The sequence below is a fragment of the Perca fluviatilis genome, chromosome 5 (assembly GCF_010015445.1).
Source record: "Perca fluviatilis chromosome 5, GENO_Pfluv_1.0, whole genome shotgun sequence".
Lineage (NCBI taxonomy): Eukaryota > Metazoa > Chordata > Actinopteri > Perciformes > Percidae > Perca > Perca fluviatilis.
The window spans coordinates 8,534,389-8,551,607 of record NC_053116.1 but is presented as its reverse complement, the minus strand read 5'-3'; the positions used below and the strand labels follow the sequence as shown (position 1 = coordinate 8,551,607).

The window sequence follows — 17,219 nt, the reverse complement described above, 5'->3', positions numbered from 1 at the left end:
CCTATATAAATATAGAGGAGACGGTGAATAACCCAATTTCAACAAACGGTGGCGTATTCCTTTAAAGATATATGTTGCTGGTAAGCAGTGTAAATATGTCTTAAAAAATATCTTTATGACCAAATTAACAACTGTCCTCAATTCACAACGTGGGTCTTTTAGGTGAAAAAACTATTTAAATTACAATAAATAATTCTCTTCGCCCAAATACGCTAATGCAGAATTACACAAATTGAATTGGACCATTTGGTGAGGATCCCAACCTAAATTCTGAACTCCCTATGAGCCAAAAGATTTGGAAAAAGTCAACCATGATTTTATTGTATCCGGTGTCGACTACTGGATAGTTTTGTTAAGGAGCCTCAGCATATTTTTTCTTTTGCAACTGATAATAGTCCAGAATTCAGCACCAATGCTTTTAACAAAAACTAAATATAAACCACACGTGACACTAGCTTTGGTGACTCTCTATTGGCTCCCTGTCATTTAGAGGATTGATTTTAAAATGCCACTTTTGGCATACAACTGGCATTACATGGTAAGGCACCTTTGTACTTAAAAGGGTTTGCTGTGGCCTCTGACCTCTAGGAGGGAAAGTCTCAGAGGGAAAATCAGTGCACATCTTTCTTAAAAACAACTTGTGATTGTACCTTTTTTTTTTAGGGTTTATACACTTATTTCTCATGTTTTTTATATTGTCTTCTCTGTCTTATATATCTCCTCTCTTTCCCTTTTCTTGTTACTGTAAAGCAGTACTGTAAGTGACTGATGTGAACAACAATCGGCAGCGGCAATACAATCTATAATGTAAGTTACTGTATTGGGCAATTGCGCACCTTAAATTTACGTCCACATAAAGTGCTTGTTTTATCACTGACATGCTCAGATTATTGTTCTAAGTGTCTGACAACAATATGAAAGGATCCCTACAGAGGTAGACAATCTCTCGTCAAAAGGGAACAGAGCTAGCCTGGTTGACACCAGACACTTCTCAGCTGTAACTGAGAGTGGGTCTGGGAAAGGTTCATTGACAGTTCATTTCCAAAGGGGCGTCACCAACGGATGCCGCTCAAATGCCTCTGGGCGCATTGGATAGTCCTTCAACCAATCAGACCAACGATCCGGGTGACGCTGCGCTTCGGTACGCAAAATTACGAATCCCACTATGGCCACGCCAAGACCCGCCCTACGAAGCAGCTTGATTGGTTAGGGTTAGGCATTTCACCTCGAGTGGTTAAGGTTAGGGTTAGGGGATTGGTCAGGGGATAGGACCTGTACGTGTTAGCATGGACGCCTGGCCAATAGTAGTGTGTGAATGCTATTGAAGGGCGGGTCTTGGCGTGGCCATAGTGGGATTCGTAATATCGCCTTCGGTACACACACAGACGCCACAGCACAGTCTCTTTTTTCCTTTCTCTCAACTTCTCCGCCGTGTGTCGCGCATACCCGCTCGCGGTGTGAAGCGCATGTCTGCGCTATTCTCGCACATGTAGGGAACCTGGTGAATGAACCTGCAACATGTCAGCTGTTTGGAAATTCTTGCAATATGCAACACCTGCTACACAACACCAAAAACCAAAATCACTTTTTTTTAGTTGGATATTGGATGTGAAAAGAAGGAAATGGTTCTAACGTTGCACTTTAGATGTGTGTGAATTTCCCACACCACGAGTAATTTATATAGTTCTATTTTATAGTGATCCATTATCTGTTAAAAAAAATGTTCTATGTTCTGTGCAAAATGTTCTATTAAAGAAAAGATAGAAAATAAATATTTGCGTGTGCTGTAAAGTGGTTAGAAAAAATGAAATCTGAATTGGCTAAAATCGGTATCGGCTGGCCTAACTCAAAGAAAATCGGAATTGGCCTAGAAAGTTGTAATCGGTGCATCTCTATTATGAATTTATATGAATTATTTCATTTGATTTAATAAAAGGAAGAGTGGAACAGAAAAGTCTTCTGCCTTTATTTAAAAGAACAGAGTTTCTCTTTCCTGCTTCTCCGTGTTTAGTTTGGACTCTGGGGACAGAAAACCGAGCTGTCCGATACAACTTGAGAGGTCTGGATGGGTCATAATGTAGCAGCACATCAGAAATGGATTTTGGCCCTAAACCGTTCAGTGCTTTATAAACCAACAGTAGATTTAATACTAGGAAATTCCGCAGGAAATTTTGACAGTGTGCCTACTACTTGGTGCACATCCGAATAACACTGGCTAACAGTAAATCTGCTGATTGACATGTCCTGAAAAGAGAGGACAACACGGCCTACAGTAAACTGCCCTGCAAAGGCAAAAGACCTTAACTCTAACGAGTTAAGGTCTTTTCTCAGAAAGGCTTGCTGCAAAGCAAATCACTCCGCCCAAGTAGCAGAAGTACCTGAGCTTCGCCTTCTGAGAATATAGTTCCCAGTTTGTTTACGGTTAGAAGATGGCTGTGTCTCATGTTATGTTGTTCTGTGTACACGCTGTGACTCTACAAATCACAAAATGTAAATAGGAGCATGTTGGCGTTATTTTGTCACTTATTGGGAGCAGTAGGCTAGTTGGAACCAGTTACCTGCAGGTTCTGTGCTAAGCTAAGCTACTGGTGGAGCCGTCAGAGAGCGTTACGACACGCTCGGACACGAAAAGGGTACGTATTGACTTGTCTAACTCTGGGGGTTACGGTGAATAACCTAAAGTCCCAATAAGTCGACGTGTTCCTACATTAGACCAAGACATTAGGGGCCCAATCTTGCACCTGGCGCAGCGTATAGGCAGACACAAGCGTCTTTGCTAGTTTAAGACCGCCGCAGTTGTCAATTTTCCGTTCAGCGCCCACGTTGTTTAAATAGCAAATGCACCTGCACCCATGGGCGTGCCGGTCTTACAGGGAGATGTGTTCAGGTGCATTCTGGGAGTATTGCTATCTTGAGGCAGCGGGAAGTGATCGCGCCAGTGACCAACAAAAACCTGGTCTGAAGTCAATAGTGCAGCATTTCATTGTTATTTTAACAGCAAATTAGTAAAATGTTCCTAGACTCGTGTACAGTGCGCGCACATTATGCTTGTTACACACACAGGGACGCCAGCAGCACACACACAAGATTACAAATACAAATATAAAGAATGGGAGATGACCCTCTGATTAGTAGTAGTAGTGTCAAAAAACGTTACCTGACATTGTTGTTCAGTATCTAGCTCAGAGATTATCGCTAATGAAATTACTGATTTAGCAGGGAGGGTGGGGGGTTAACACTTTTGCAAGGCACGTCACCGTATCACATTCTCATTAGGGGCTGAGCGCCCCCAAAGGTCTGATCCTTGAATCGCCCCTGGTTAAGGGCCACCAAACTGCTCAAGATGCACAGTCAGCAAACTCGACTTGGATTACTACTTTTTAATTCTGAGATAACAGACAGAGTCGACCGCAAAAGTTGGAATTACTTTTACCATTTGGATTTATGTAAGATCTGACATGAACACCTGCAAGAAGGAAATATGGCTCAAACACGTATGGATTGTTGTGGATACAGCTGCAGATGACATGCATTGCTATGGCTTATATCTTCCATGGATTATATTGGATTGCATGGAATGGTAGGATGCCTGTATATTTAATAATTGGTTTTTGGCGTCTGATGTGAGGCTCCGCCAAGTGAGGAGGTGTGTCAGCATCAACGTTAGCGCTATGTGACACAGATTAAATTTAGCTCCGGGCTGTCACTGACATTGACAGATCTGAACCATCTCCACTTTATTTCAAAGATGTGTCGTGTGTATGTTACGTGGTTTGGTGAAAATTAAAGAGCGACAAACTTTGACAGTATGACAAAGTCAGAGTACAGTAACATCTCTCTTGATGCCTGGCTAAACAAAGTCAGAACACCTTAACTCAACTTCAGCAAAGAGCCGTAACAGCTGTTACGGCATTCTGCTGTGGTTTCTCTTATGGTTTTGGAAATTGACTCACGATATTTATTTACATGATAAAGGAGGTCTCAAATACCCCATAGAATGTACAGACTCATAGTGGGGGATCCAACATCCATGACTGAGTGAGGAGCAGCAGATGCTAATTTATTTTTACTTTGCTATACCATCCACAGTTTTAACTCTGTTAAAACATTTATTTTAAATCAAAATGTAAAGAATGTTGTGTCCTTTCTAACGATACGAACAGAGCCAAAAGTCCGGTTGGTTACATGTCTGCGACCGCCACAAACATTCCTACATTTTGTAGGAATGTACAATGTTGTGCCTTTCTAACAATGTACTTAGGGAGGCAAACAGACTTTCACATGAGGCACAGTGAGCTTCTAAGTGAAGCGTGTGTCCACCAAGCATGTGTCCACCAACTGCCACACTGCCTCCTGTATTAAACCATACCAGAAATACCAGGAGAACAGAAACAGGCCCTTTTTGGACAGCTATTGTCCACACATTTCTTACACAACACACCATTCTTGCACAGGATGATCAGCAGGGTGTCATGATATCTGTCACAGTATTAAACATTAAGCGATAGGAGTCTTGGTTTTTGAGCTAGAAGTGGAACTATCTAAGGTGCGCTAGAGTCTCATCTCTGTGAAAACACCTGTTGGTGTTGAGGCCTGAAGTCAGTCAGGAGTCAGTCAGTTGGTCAGTTAGTCCATCATGACATCATGTTGGCTGACAAATAACACCTTTTCTCCTTTCTTCATCTACTCACCTCCTCCTTTCTTCCTCTACTCTTCTTGTCCTCTCCTTTTCTTCTCCTCCTCCTTTGGCAGTACATATTGCTAAAGTGATTTGCGCACTGAAGGAGTGTAGGAGGAAGGGGGAGACTGTACGTTTGACAGGTCAAAAATGTCCATTTAATGATGATTATAACTCTGAAGTTCATTCTTAATTCAAAAACCGTGAGTCCAAACGGCAAAATATCAACAGAGAGATAAAAGCAGGTTATAAAAAGGGAACCAGATAGTTTTTTTCATTGTTTCTATCGGCAGTTGATACAAACAGAGCCAAAAATTTAGGTCCAGTGGATTCCATGGTTACATGTCTGCGACCGGCACAACATTTCCTACATTTTGACCAACCATGATGATGATATGAAGAGTGAAAACTGTAGGGGAGAGAGCAATTTGTTTGGAAAACTTTCAGAGGATCGTACTGCAGCTCCCCCCTCTGTCCTCCCCTCTGGCTCTCAACATTCCGTCCCCACACATCACACATCACACATCACACACACACACACACACACACACACACACACACACACACACACACACACACACACACACACACACACACACACACACTTTCAGTACATTCAGTCTAATGGGCTCTGTGCACAGCGTCATGACGACAGGAAATCGGCATCTCCACTTCCGGCGAAACATCACTCGGGAACAATGGCCTCTATTATTTTTAGCCGATGGTCTGTCTATTTTTAGCCTATCCGGTCTGTCTCCTACTTACATAGTAAGCGTCCGTTCCTGTCATCGCCAAAACATGAGTGCTACTAAATTTCTTAAAATTGTAAACGGCTCAAAGGAACACTGCTGTGTGCCACCTTGTTCGGCCTCAGGCGATTATAACAGTACACTTAGTTTCCACTGCTTCCCCAAAAACGCAAGTCTTCAGGCTAAGTGGATTCATAAAGTGCGAAGGACGGGGTTTACCGTAACCCAGTACACAAAAGGTTTGCAGACGGCACTTTAAAGCGCCCATATTATGCTCATTTTCAGGTTCATAACTGTATTTTAAGGTTTTACCAGAATAGGTTTACATGGTTTAATTTTCAAAAAACACCATATTGTTGTTGTACTGCACAGCTCTCTCTCACTGTTGCAGATCCTCTTTTCACCTGGTTTCTGTTTTAGCTACAGAGTGAGACCTCTTTTCATCTTCTTCTTCTGTACTATCTTTGATTGCTCTCGCATTACGCGAGTAGCTCAGATGTAGATCATGTCAGCTAGCTAACTCTAGAGACAGTAAAAGAAAGCCTGTTTCTCCAACTTTGGTCAGTTACAAGGCAGGATTAGCTGGGAGACTTCTAAATGAGGGCGCACATATAAGTAGTTCTTTTGTAGATTATGGTGAACTTGTGTGTGTTGTAGCAGTGCTTTGCTATTGAGAACGACGTAGCATGCTAGTGTTAGCGTTAGCCGGCTAACGCTAGCATTAGCCGGCTAACGCTAACGCTCATTTCGGACTGTGACTGGCCGATTTTGAACAGCTCACTAGGAGACTGAAAGCAGGACACATTCAGAAACCGTATCTCACTCAAAACAGCATGGATGGATTTTTTTCAAAGTTTGTATGTGTGTGGAAGCACCAGAGACACAAAAGAACACCCCAAATCCCAGAAAAAGTGTTTTTTTCATAATATGGGCACTTTAAGCCCCATGAGATGGTGATATCCCAAAAAGGAAGGTGTGCTTTGGTAGCAGGTGCTGTCCCTTCGTTGTTCGAGTGGAACAATTACTCAACGAAGGAACGACCCGGTGTTTGGGAGCGACGGGCAAGACCACCGAGCCCGGTGGCCGGGTTGGCTCAGTGGTAGAGCAGGTGCACATATACTGAGAGGTTTCTGCCTTGACGCAGAGGTCCAGGGTTCGAATCCGACCTGTGATGATTTCCTGCATGTCTTTCCCCTCTCTCTCCCCTTTCTCACCTAGCTGAAAAACAAAAATAAAGACCACCAAGCCCAGAGCCTGATGTCCTTGAACCAGCAGCAGCGGAGCCTATCGCCATCCCTATGGTCATGGACCATGACTATGAAGCGTCTCCAACTGTGTGCGTGGATAGGCAACATTACGAGAATAAAACAAGAAATCGATGCACTTCGAGAGCAACTGAAACATGCCATCTGTCCAAATTTGGACTGCAGCGGTTTGCCTCTTCTCCAGAAGACATACGATTTTACACCAGTTAAGACAGCTATCTATAGCCTTCAGCAATTGTCAAAGTTGAACCAGCTTTGACGCCACATATGTTTATGTGTAAAACATGTAAAGCACACAGTTACTGTGTAGGCTTACGCCATTCTCCTGCTGAGAACTTAATCTATATAGGCTACAGGAGGGTTAGGGTTTCGTCACTATGAGCCCCTTTTACATTACATGTAGTAATTTGACCTGAAAATTCATTGCCATAATGCTTATTTCCACCTTATTCATGGCCGCATGATACATTGAGTGAAATATAGGCATGTATTTTGTTTATTTCTTTAACTGAACTGGCATCTGCAAGACTCAGAAGTATGCGACAGGTGTCTTCCCTTGTCTTAGAGATTTATTTGAAATAAACCCAGCCTCTCACAACCTAAATGAGATTAGTGCAGTTTTTTAAGAGTGTATATTATTTAACAATTGTAAGGTGGCCAAAAACAACTCCAAATGAATGCTGATGTTGCTCCATGTGTGCTAGTTGTATAAATGGTCAATTGTTTGCTGACACGTTAAAAACTTTTTAAGATGATAATATGCAGAGTTCTACTGCAGCTTGAACACTATGTGAATGCAAATATTTGTTGAGTAAAGTTCTGTTTCTCTTCTACAGTGATGGGGTCATATCCAGCCCTTGTGTTCGTGCTGCTGTTTTCAGCTACTCTGTCCTCCAGCTGTGATGGTGGAAAAGTTCTGGTTTACCCTATAGATGGGAGCCACTGGCTTAACATGAAAATCCTGGTGGAAGCGCTTCATTCTCAGGGCCATCAAATCACTGTACTACGTTCCTCCACCAGCTGGTACGTTTCCGAAATTCTCACCACTTTACACCTCCATCACCATCACCCAGGAGCAGGCCCAAAACTTAGAGAGCCAAGACTTCATGACCTCTTTTTTGCAGAGGTCAATAGAGATCCGTCGGAATAAAGGCTCACTATGGGCGTTTCTGGACTTCTATAGCAACCTTTTCAACATGATGGGGGAGAACCAGATTGTTGTGGCAAAAATGGTCGTCAGCATCTTTGAGAATAAGACCATAGGCGGCGCTAAGCTAGTTTTAGGGGTGAAGCATCCCTAAAAATCATCTCAGCACCCCTGAAAATTAAAGTCCTTATCATTGTGATTTTGTGAAATTGTTTAGTGCTCAAACGTTATTACTTTTGCAAACCTGATTTTAGTGATGGAATAGGATAAATGACGACAGGCTCAGCTCACTTGTAGCCAAAGTCAACAGCCTATCTGCGATTCCCTGAACGAGGGCGCCTCAGCCTACTCTTCAGTCTAAATTAAATCTAATCGAATGAATACGTTAAGTAGGCTACAGGTGTAGTATCTGTGGAACCAATATGTGATTCCCTGATCACAATAATGGAAATGATATCTGAATTAGCCTAGCTTATTCACCACGAAGTCCAATTTTGTTGTGCAACGTTAGACAAAATTGCTAACTGTAGGCAAATGTAGCTTAGGAGTAGCCTATAAAGAGTTTTTAAAGTGTACTATTAATAGCCTGCCGTAACGGCTTGAGCACCGCTACCTCCCTACCAGACACTTTCTTATTTTTAACTGTCAATGCCAATGAAAAATAAATAATCTGACCTGACGGATCATCAGACTCATTCATATCAGAACTGAAACACTGGAAGAACAAACCCTGACTCACAGTTTCCCCATAGATGGATATACGTTTCTTTTTTTAAAGAAAACATATGTTATAAATAGGTGAATGTATAAACTTTGGTAGCCTACACGATGCATTCTCTGTTGATTAGTCGATTACATTTGCCTTCTGGTTGACAGCACAAAGGAGTGACGAGAATAGAGAGGGAGAAGGGCAGAGAGAGCAAGATGAACAAGGTGAGAAAATGGCTAGGTAGCCTATAAGACATATATATATATATATATATATATATATATATACACATATATATACACATATATATATACACATATATATATACATACATACACACACATATATATATACATACACATATATACATATATATATATATAGTAGGACTACTGTGTTTTTTGTTTTCTCTTTTATTTGATTATTTCCTAGTTGATTACAAAATGTTTTGTATGTGATTGTCAGTGATATGACAGAGGGAGGGGGATAGAGAGAGAGGGCAGAATGGAGAGAGAGTGGACAAAGAGAGGGACCTGGAAGAACCAGGTGAGAAAGTGGACATATATTGTACGGGCAAAAACATTTAAAATACTTAAAATATTGTTCCCCATCTGGTTCAGAGGCATTATTATATTAGATTATTCATCATTTAGCTGTATAATCATATCAGTTTCTATCAATGATGTAAATGAAAAAGTTGAAAATTAACAGCAGAAAAAACATAAATAATCCGGTCTTAAAATATGTTAAGGCTTATTTTACCAGTTCAAGGTACTGTATTTGCAGGGGCGTAGCTCAAAATTCTGGGCCCTGTAGAAAGGCATTTTCTATGGGCCCCTCCCTGCATCCACAGCTATTAATTCTAGCATCTTTTTGGGCCCTCCTCACATGAGGGCCCTGGGTACTCAGTCCCCTTTCCCCCCCCCAGTCCGACGCCCCCCATGTGTGCTGCAATAATCATGCTTTGTAGTTGCCATCTTTTTTCACAGCAGATGCCTTGAATCTGTTGATAGTTTGTCATAATTGCATGTCTCAATCTGTCCATTCAACACAGTCTCACTCCCTACTCGTCAAATGTATGACGCATGGTCAAGGACCCTGGCGTCAGGTTTCAACGAAATAGGGGTACCCTTGACGTTATTTTTCGACGAAGCGGTCCGTCAGATAGACATTCATGTTATTCCCTCACCGTCGGATATCGACGAAAGAAAAAAACACGCCCCCCGCCCCTTAACTCGAAATCTGTGACAGTTATTATTGGTATTTTTAGCCGAATAACCGCTGTTTTAATCAACATTATTCACGAGATATTATCATGGTTTATATGTATTTCTTTTAATGTTATTATTTCGGTCTGTTTCGGCCAGGGAAGCTGGGTTGCTTTTTTTGTTGATTTATATTTTTTAAACTATAATGCTACATCTATCAACATTTATTTAGATGTTATCATGGTATTCATTTCTTTATTTTAATAATATTATTTCGGTCTTATTACCGGTGAAATATTACAGTATGCTGTAGCCTAATACAGAACATTACGATATGATCCGAGCAGGACGCATTCAAAGCCGATATCCCCCAATGCAATGCGGCCATTCATTTCAAAGAATCGGGCAGCGATCAGCTGGTCTTTAACGCCAGGATCGCTTCAATATACATATAAACAGTCAGTGATTGTGTCCTAAGCAACAACACGTTGCTCAGTTTTGTTCCAGTAAGTTATGTACCATAATAACGTTTAAACGAATCCGCGGAAAACTCCGGAAGTGACGTAGTACGTCCCGCTCAGCGGATACGAAGATAAAAATATATAATATTCGTAATATTGATGTTTTTTTCTAACGTTGTATTTGAGGAGTTAAACAATAAAGATAGTTATAATAATAAAATACAGTTTCATGTATTTGTCTCATATATTGTGTGCTCGGCCGGCCGGCGGGCGGTCTCAATCTGAAATGGAATCAAGCCATTTCACGGCGGACAGCAGAAACAGGAGTCGAACGAGAACTACAAGTGCTCAAGCTTTCTAACAGCTTCTGTGGCGTTTCTTATGGGAGTTGTAGTTTTAAAGTATATTGGCATATTTCTCATAAGTAGAAGTTGGCAGTGTATAATTTTGGATACACCCTGGGGTTTTTTGGGATGGAGAACACACTAGTGTCATCAGATTTTAAAAATCGAATCGTTAAATAGGTGAAAATAGCTTATTACCATATTTGACAGTGCTTACAGTAGGTACAATTTGGTGACCATATCTACATGACAGCTGAGGTCCAGAGCTTTCTATAACAGCTGGTCTTATGTGTGTAGCACCTTCTGTTGCTAAATGACAGGCCTTCATACATGTACTATTATATTCAGAATATGATCCTCATATCAATCACCGTGGTTACAGCTTGTAGCCATCCTAACCTTTGTAGCCTTTACTGAGACTACCTTTTCAAAATTAAGAAGGGACAAGCAGATTGTTACCGAGGTTTTTGTTCACAGAGTGAGATGTATATAGATTTGTTTGGGTATGTGTACATATACAACATGTGTTTTGGCATTTTTGGCACACTTCTACCTCCGCCCTACTGCACAAAGACAAAACTCACACATCTCATTCAACCATTTCACAAGCTGAGAAAAGGGTCATGACATGGGTCAGAGCAGTGGTTCCCAACCTTTCTTCCTTGGTGCCCCCGTACTCATGTCTAAGAAAAGCTGACCCCTTGAAACTGAAGTTGAGGTAACACTCGAGATAGAGCTGGGTCAGAGGGTATCAGAGGTCATAAATGATGAACCAATCTATTGGCTCTGCTCCTATAGGCACCTTGGTGTTCATATGGACAACATGCACCTTTGGCTGGAAGGCCCGTGTTGAAAGTGTGTGTTATCATTTAGAGCAGACACCCACGGTGAATCAGATGGTTTATGTTATACAAGGCTGCATTACAGAGCATTTTATTATGACTGTAATGAAGGTTGTGTAGAGGAATAGAAACCAGTCTCTCCAGGCAAGCACACAGAATATGGTCTGCTCTATCTTTATTCTCCATGCCAAGTATGAGCTCTTATCCTCTGGCAGAAGATATGGGTAAACTTAACATTTCTAAACTATAGGCCTAATTTGGACCTACCTCAATTAAAACTTTAAATAATGTTGCTTGAGATTTAGGGTGTGCAATAGCTTCATGATATGAAGCATGGTTGTGTTGCTCTTGTCACTGTTTGTGAAAGATGAGCAATAGATTGTTGCTGTGTGATGTGCTTCAGTCTAGCCTATATCACTTTGTTCATAATGTTTTTTATTGTAAGTATGTCAGCTGTATGATAAAACAATATGTCAAGTGTTATTTGTGAAGCAATTGAACTCAAGGCAATAAAGTATCTCCTGCTAAAAATTAAAACGTTGTCATTGGACTATAGCAAACACATCGTTGGAAAGGTCTCAACCTGGAGAGTAACATATGTCAGTATGAAGAGGATACATTACTCCTGCTTTGAAAATTTGACCTCTGAACCTTGAACCCAGTAGGCTAATTAATATGTTAGGCCTACCATAAATTGATATTTCAAAAAAGTAATTTATTTAAAACAACTAATAATGCAGTGTGATTTTAAATCAAACTAAGTCCCACACATAAATATACTCATGTTTTTCCCCTTTAGTCTTTGCTATTAATATTCATCAACTGCAAAATTAGAAAATTGCGTTTTTAAATAACTATGCATGGAAAATAAAATAAAAAATGCTTCTCTTTGTATATAGGCTAGTTTATTGTTTTTCACAACAGTACAATTCAAAACAAATGCAAATTAGTCAAACAAGCCATTAGGCTGTATTTCTAAACACTCAACTGTAGGTTGTTATATAGTATATATAAGGCAAATCAAAGTGCTAAATATAAAACACAATTTTTTCATTATTAGTATTTTATTGTGTAAATTCTCACGTACAACGTGGAACATTCTTTCACAGACGACGTCACTTCCGCGGATTCGTTTAAACGTAGACAAATACATGAAACTGTATTTTATTATTATAACTATCTTTATTGTTTAACTCCTCAAATACAACGTTAGAAAAAAACATCAATATTACGAATATTATATATTTTTATCTTCGTATCCGCTGAGCGGGACGTACCACGTCACTTCCGGAGTTTTCCGCGGATGCGTTTAAACGTTATTATGGTACATAACTTACTGGAACAAAACTGAGCAACGTGTTGTTGCTTAGGACACAATCACTGACTGTTTATATGTATATTGAAGCGATCCTGGCGTTAAAGACCAGCTGATCGCTGCCCGATTCTGTGAAATGAATGGCCGCATTGCATTGGGGGATATCGGCTTTGAATGCGTCCTGCTCGGATCATATCGTAATGTTCTGTATTAGGCTACAGCATACTGTAATATTTCACCGGTAATAAGACCGAAATAATATTATTAAAATAAAGAAATGAATACCATGATAACATCTAAATAAATGTTGATAGATGTAGCATTATAGTTTAAAAAATATAAATCAACAAAAAAAGCAACCCAGCTTCCCTGGCCGAAACAGACCGAAATAATAACATTAAAAGAAATACATATAAACCATGATAATATCTCGTGAATAATGTTGATTAAAACAGCGGTTATTCGGCTAAAAATACCAATAATAACTGTCACAGATTTCGAGTTAAGGGGCGGGGGGCGTGTTTTTTTCTTTCGTCGATATCCGACGGTGAGGGAATAACATGAATGTCTATCTGACGGACCGCTTCGTCGAAAAATAACGTCAAGGGTACCCCTATTTCGTTGAAACCTGACGCCAGGGTCCTTGACCATGCGTCATACATTTGACGAGTAGGGAGTGAGACTGTGTTGGTCAATTTCTTTACCCAAAACTCACAAGAAGTCATGATTTAAGATGATAAAAAAAAAAAATCTTACGGACCCCTAGCTTAACTGCAACTTTTCATTAGAGGCTGAGCCCCCCCAAAGGTAAGATCCTAGAATCAACCCTGAATAAGACACTAATTAAGGAGCTGATGGAAACTAGATATGATCTTTTTCTGACTGACCCTGCATTTCCAGGCGGAGTGCTGTTCGCACACTATCTCCAGCTTCCCTTGGTTTTCAATGTGCGCTGGCTTTTCAGTGGAGAGGCCCACTTCGCCATCGCTCCTTCTCCTCGGTCCTACGTCCCTGAATTGTTCACTGACCACTCTGACAAGATGGACGTATTCCAAAGAATCGATAATATAATCTGTCATATCATGTTGATTTACATGTACCACTAGGTCTCAAATCCGCCTTACCAGGACGTGTGTGAGGTCACGTCTCTAATCCAGGGAGCTGATCTATGGCTAATTCGGGTTGACTTTGCATTTGAGTTCCCTCGTCCCACAATGCCCAATGTCGTCTACATTGGAGGATTCCAGGGTAAGCCCTCCAAGCCTCTTCCATCAGATTTAGAGGATTTTGTGCAGAGTTCTGGTGAACGTGTGGTGGTCGTCATGACCCTGGGTACCCTGCTGAGTGACCTCGGCCCAGAAATATCAGGAACTGTCTTTATGGACTTTACGTGCGATTAAACTGCATCATGATATAGTTTTACAATGTTATGTCGTTTCTTGCCCTTTCTCGTAATTGTCATTAGTTTGTATGTTGCAATAGGCCTTGCAGACATTTTGACTTTTCATGTTATCGGTCTCCTGGATTATTAATCAGTGGTATCTGCCATTAAAAAACATATTGGTCGATCCCTAAAGACATTATAATGAAGAGATTATTAATTATATTATTATTATAAGTCTTAGTTGCATTGTTTTTTTTAATCAGGGCGGCAGTTTTCAGATGACATTTTGTGCTTACATAATTGCAAAAAGGGTTCTTGACTGTTGTAGAAAGAAGTGGCTGATCTTTAATGCAATATCTACATTGCCCATTATCAGCAACCATTCATCCAACGTTCCAAAGGCACATTCTGTTTACTAATCTGATATCATTTCTAACTGAGAAAAATATTGGAGGACCCTTTTGCAATTATGTAAGCACATAATGTCATCTGAAAACTGCTGCCCTGGTTAAAAAAACAATGCAACTGATCTCAGCTGGTATTCTGTCTATAATGGAGTGGAATGGAAAGTTCTAAGTGAGCTCAAAGTTTTGACCAGTAGTGTGTTTATATGTGTGTATATATGTATATAACCTACCACTTCCTGAAGAAGTCAGATGCCTCACTAAAACTGCTAAAACCACTAAAACTGCTAAAACTGAGAGCTCAACACACAGGGTGAAAAGAGGAGCTGCAGCAATGTGCTGTACAACAAAAACATGGTATTTTTTGAAAATTAAACCATGTAAACCTATTCTGGTACAACCTCTAAATACAATTATGAACTTGAAAATGAGCATAATATAAGCACTTTAAAATAAATAAATTAGTAAAATTAAATATTTGTAATTGTCCTTCTTTGAACCTCTCTTCTTGAATAGCCTATCATTAGGCCTATAACTGACTGCTGAAAGAATGTAAAATACTCTGTACGCCAACAAAGTGCATTAAAAAGAGTGCAAAAGAGAAGATGGACCCACAACAAATGTATAATCGTCTTAGACATAAGCCTAGTTCTTCAGGAAGTGGCAGGTTCTGAAAAATAGCTTTTCTGATTGCTCACATGAAAGTCAGTTCGTTGTTATGAAAGTAATAAGTTAGAGCGAGAATGGCACATGCTAAGGGACGTCAGTAAGTGTGTGGTTAACCAAGGAGAGCGAGCTGGCAGTGAGAGTAAATTTGCATCAAGTGCTGCTGTGAGAAGAAAAAGTGAGAGGTAAAAGAGATAGCGCAGACGATGTAAAGTGGGTTAACAGTTAACAATAAAACAATAAGCTCAAAACACAGTGACTTCATCTGTTGTCAATACTGCTGTTTCCCCGTATATATATTTATGGGTCAATAATGACCATGCATGGTACTGGGCTGCGATCCACAATTGCCCCACATTATGTGATCCTTATTTCTGTTTTGAAAGAAAACAATGACACATCAAGAGCTGTAGTTTATCTTAACTTCCTTTATTTGGATGACTTAGCATATGGTTATCACATCATGAAACACTAAGATCACAGCACAGATGTACAGCAAAACTATTTTTTTAGGCAAAGAAAGCAACTCATAAGAAAAAGACTGAAGATTTAATTTACATTGTAATCAATTCACAGTAGTAGTTGTGATGATAGCTATATATTTATTACTATAGTTCATGTTAAAATCCTAACTCTTGGTGAACTTCATCTGCAGTTTGAGCCACAGGCACAGAGCCGGAGTTTGACCGAAACAACCGGCCGGACATCCGACGAGCTTGCTGGAGCAGCTGTCTGAGCTGAGCAGGAATATCTTCATTTCCATGGAGGTAAACCAGAGGGTTGAGAGCACTGTTCAGACACACAAGGCCACGACTTATCTGATGAGCAATGTAGACTCCATTAGACCATTTACGGCATATCTTCTGTTTTTGCAGAACTCTTGACCAGAGGTTGAGGTTCTTCAGTACATGATAGGGGATGTAACAAACAGAGAAGAGAAGAATCAGAATGAACAACAACTTTAAGCATCTCTGTTTCAGTACCTTGTCAGTGGTATTTGTGCTGCAGAGAATGACAATCACATGTCCATAGCAGCCCAGTGTGATGAGCAATGGGATACAAAACCCAGTGAATGTCCATCCAAGGCTGTATTTCAGGTAATCATCCACATATATCTTATGGGTAGTATCATAACATTTCCCAGGCTTGTTTCCAAATGTTTTGCTGTAGAACATGTCCGGAAGACTTTGAACGCTCACCAAGAACCAAACCATGACTGAGATCCCCACAGAGTGAGTGACCGTTATTCTTCCCATCACTCTCATTGGATGGACAATAGCCAGGTACCTGTACACACTTATACATGTAAGGAACCCAATGCTGCCATATAAATTCAGGTTGAAGCAGAATCGTGTTATCTTGCAGAATGCGTCTCCAAAGATCCACTTGCTCTTCATAAAGTAGTACACCACCAAAAAGGGGAGTGTGAGCAGGTACAGAATATCAGCAAGTCCAAGATTGAGAACAAACACATTAACGATACCCAGTTTCTTCCATTTCTGCAGCAAAGACTTCAATCCCCATCCATTAGCTAGCAGACCAATGATGAAGACTAAGATGAAAACAGGAGGCAGGAATCTGTGTTCAAAGTCAAAGCTGATGCGAGTACAGGAGGATTTATTCATTCTGTCTTCTGAAAAGAAATTAGTTCCTCTGTGGGTGATCTGGCTTATGAGATGTGGAAGATAATGTGAACTACTATTTGTTCAAAAAAGACTTCCGCTTTCAAGCAGCCCTGTGGTGAGATCACAGTGCTGCAGACAATAGCAGCTGATGATACATATACAAAACAGTATTTTGAAACTGGGCAAACCAACCAGCACAACTTTATTTAAACAACTAAGTATTTAAGAAGAGCGAGACAATACGATAAAAGATTCAAGTTACAAACATAAGAAGATAGTGACTCTGACTGAGTTCTTTTTAACTATATCCTCCCAGCCGCTACCAAAAAGCATGTTAACTACTTTTAACATACATTTTGCTCTCCTTTCCTTCTGGCCAGCAAATTTCTCAATGACTCTCTGATTAAAGTCACTCATCTCAC

At 40.4% G+C, this 17,219-nt stretch overlaps 1 protein-coding gene across 1 annotated transcript; it reads right to left on the bottom strand.

Annotated features, from left to right (window-relative positions):
* Positions 1 to 15,590: 15,590 nt before the first annotated feature.
* LOC120559765 (P2Y purinoceptor 1-like) lies at positions 15,591 to 16,867 on the bottom strand. The gene has a single exon (XM_039801758.1). The coding sequence runs from the start codon at positions 16,795 to 16,797 to the stop codon at positions 15,793 to 15,795; it is 1,005 nt and encodes a 334-aa protein (XP_039657692.1). The 5' UTR covers positions 16,798 to 16,867; the 3' UTR covers positions 15,591 to 15,792.
* Between the last annotated feature and the right edge of the window lie 352 nt (positions 16,868 to 17,219).

Excerpts from the sequence above, each read along its gene's own strand:
- LOC120559765 (XM_039801758.1), bottom strand. The coding sequence starts at position 16,797 with ATGAATAAATCCTCCTGTACTCGCATCAGCTTTGACTTTGAACACAGA.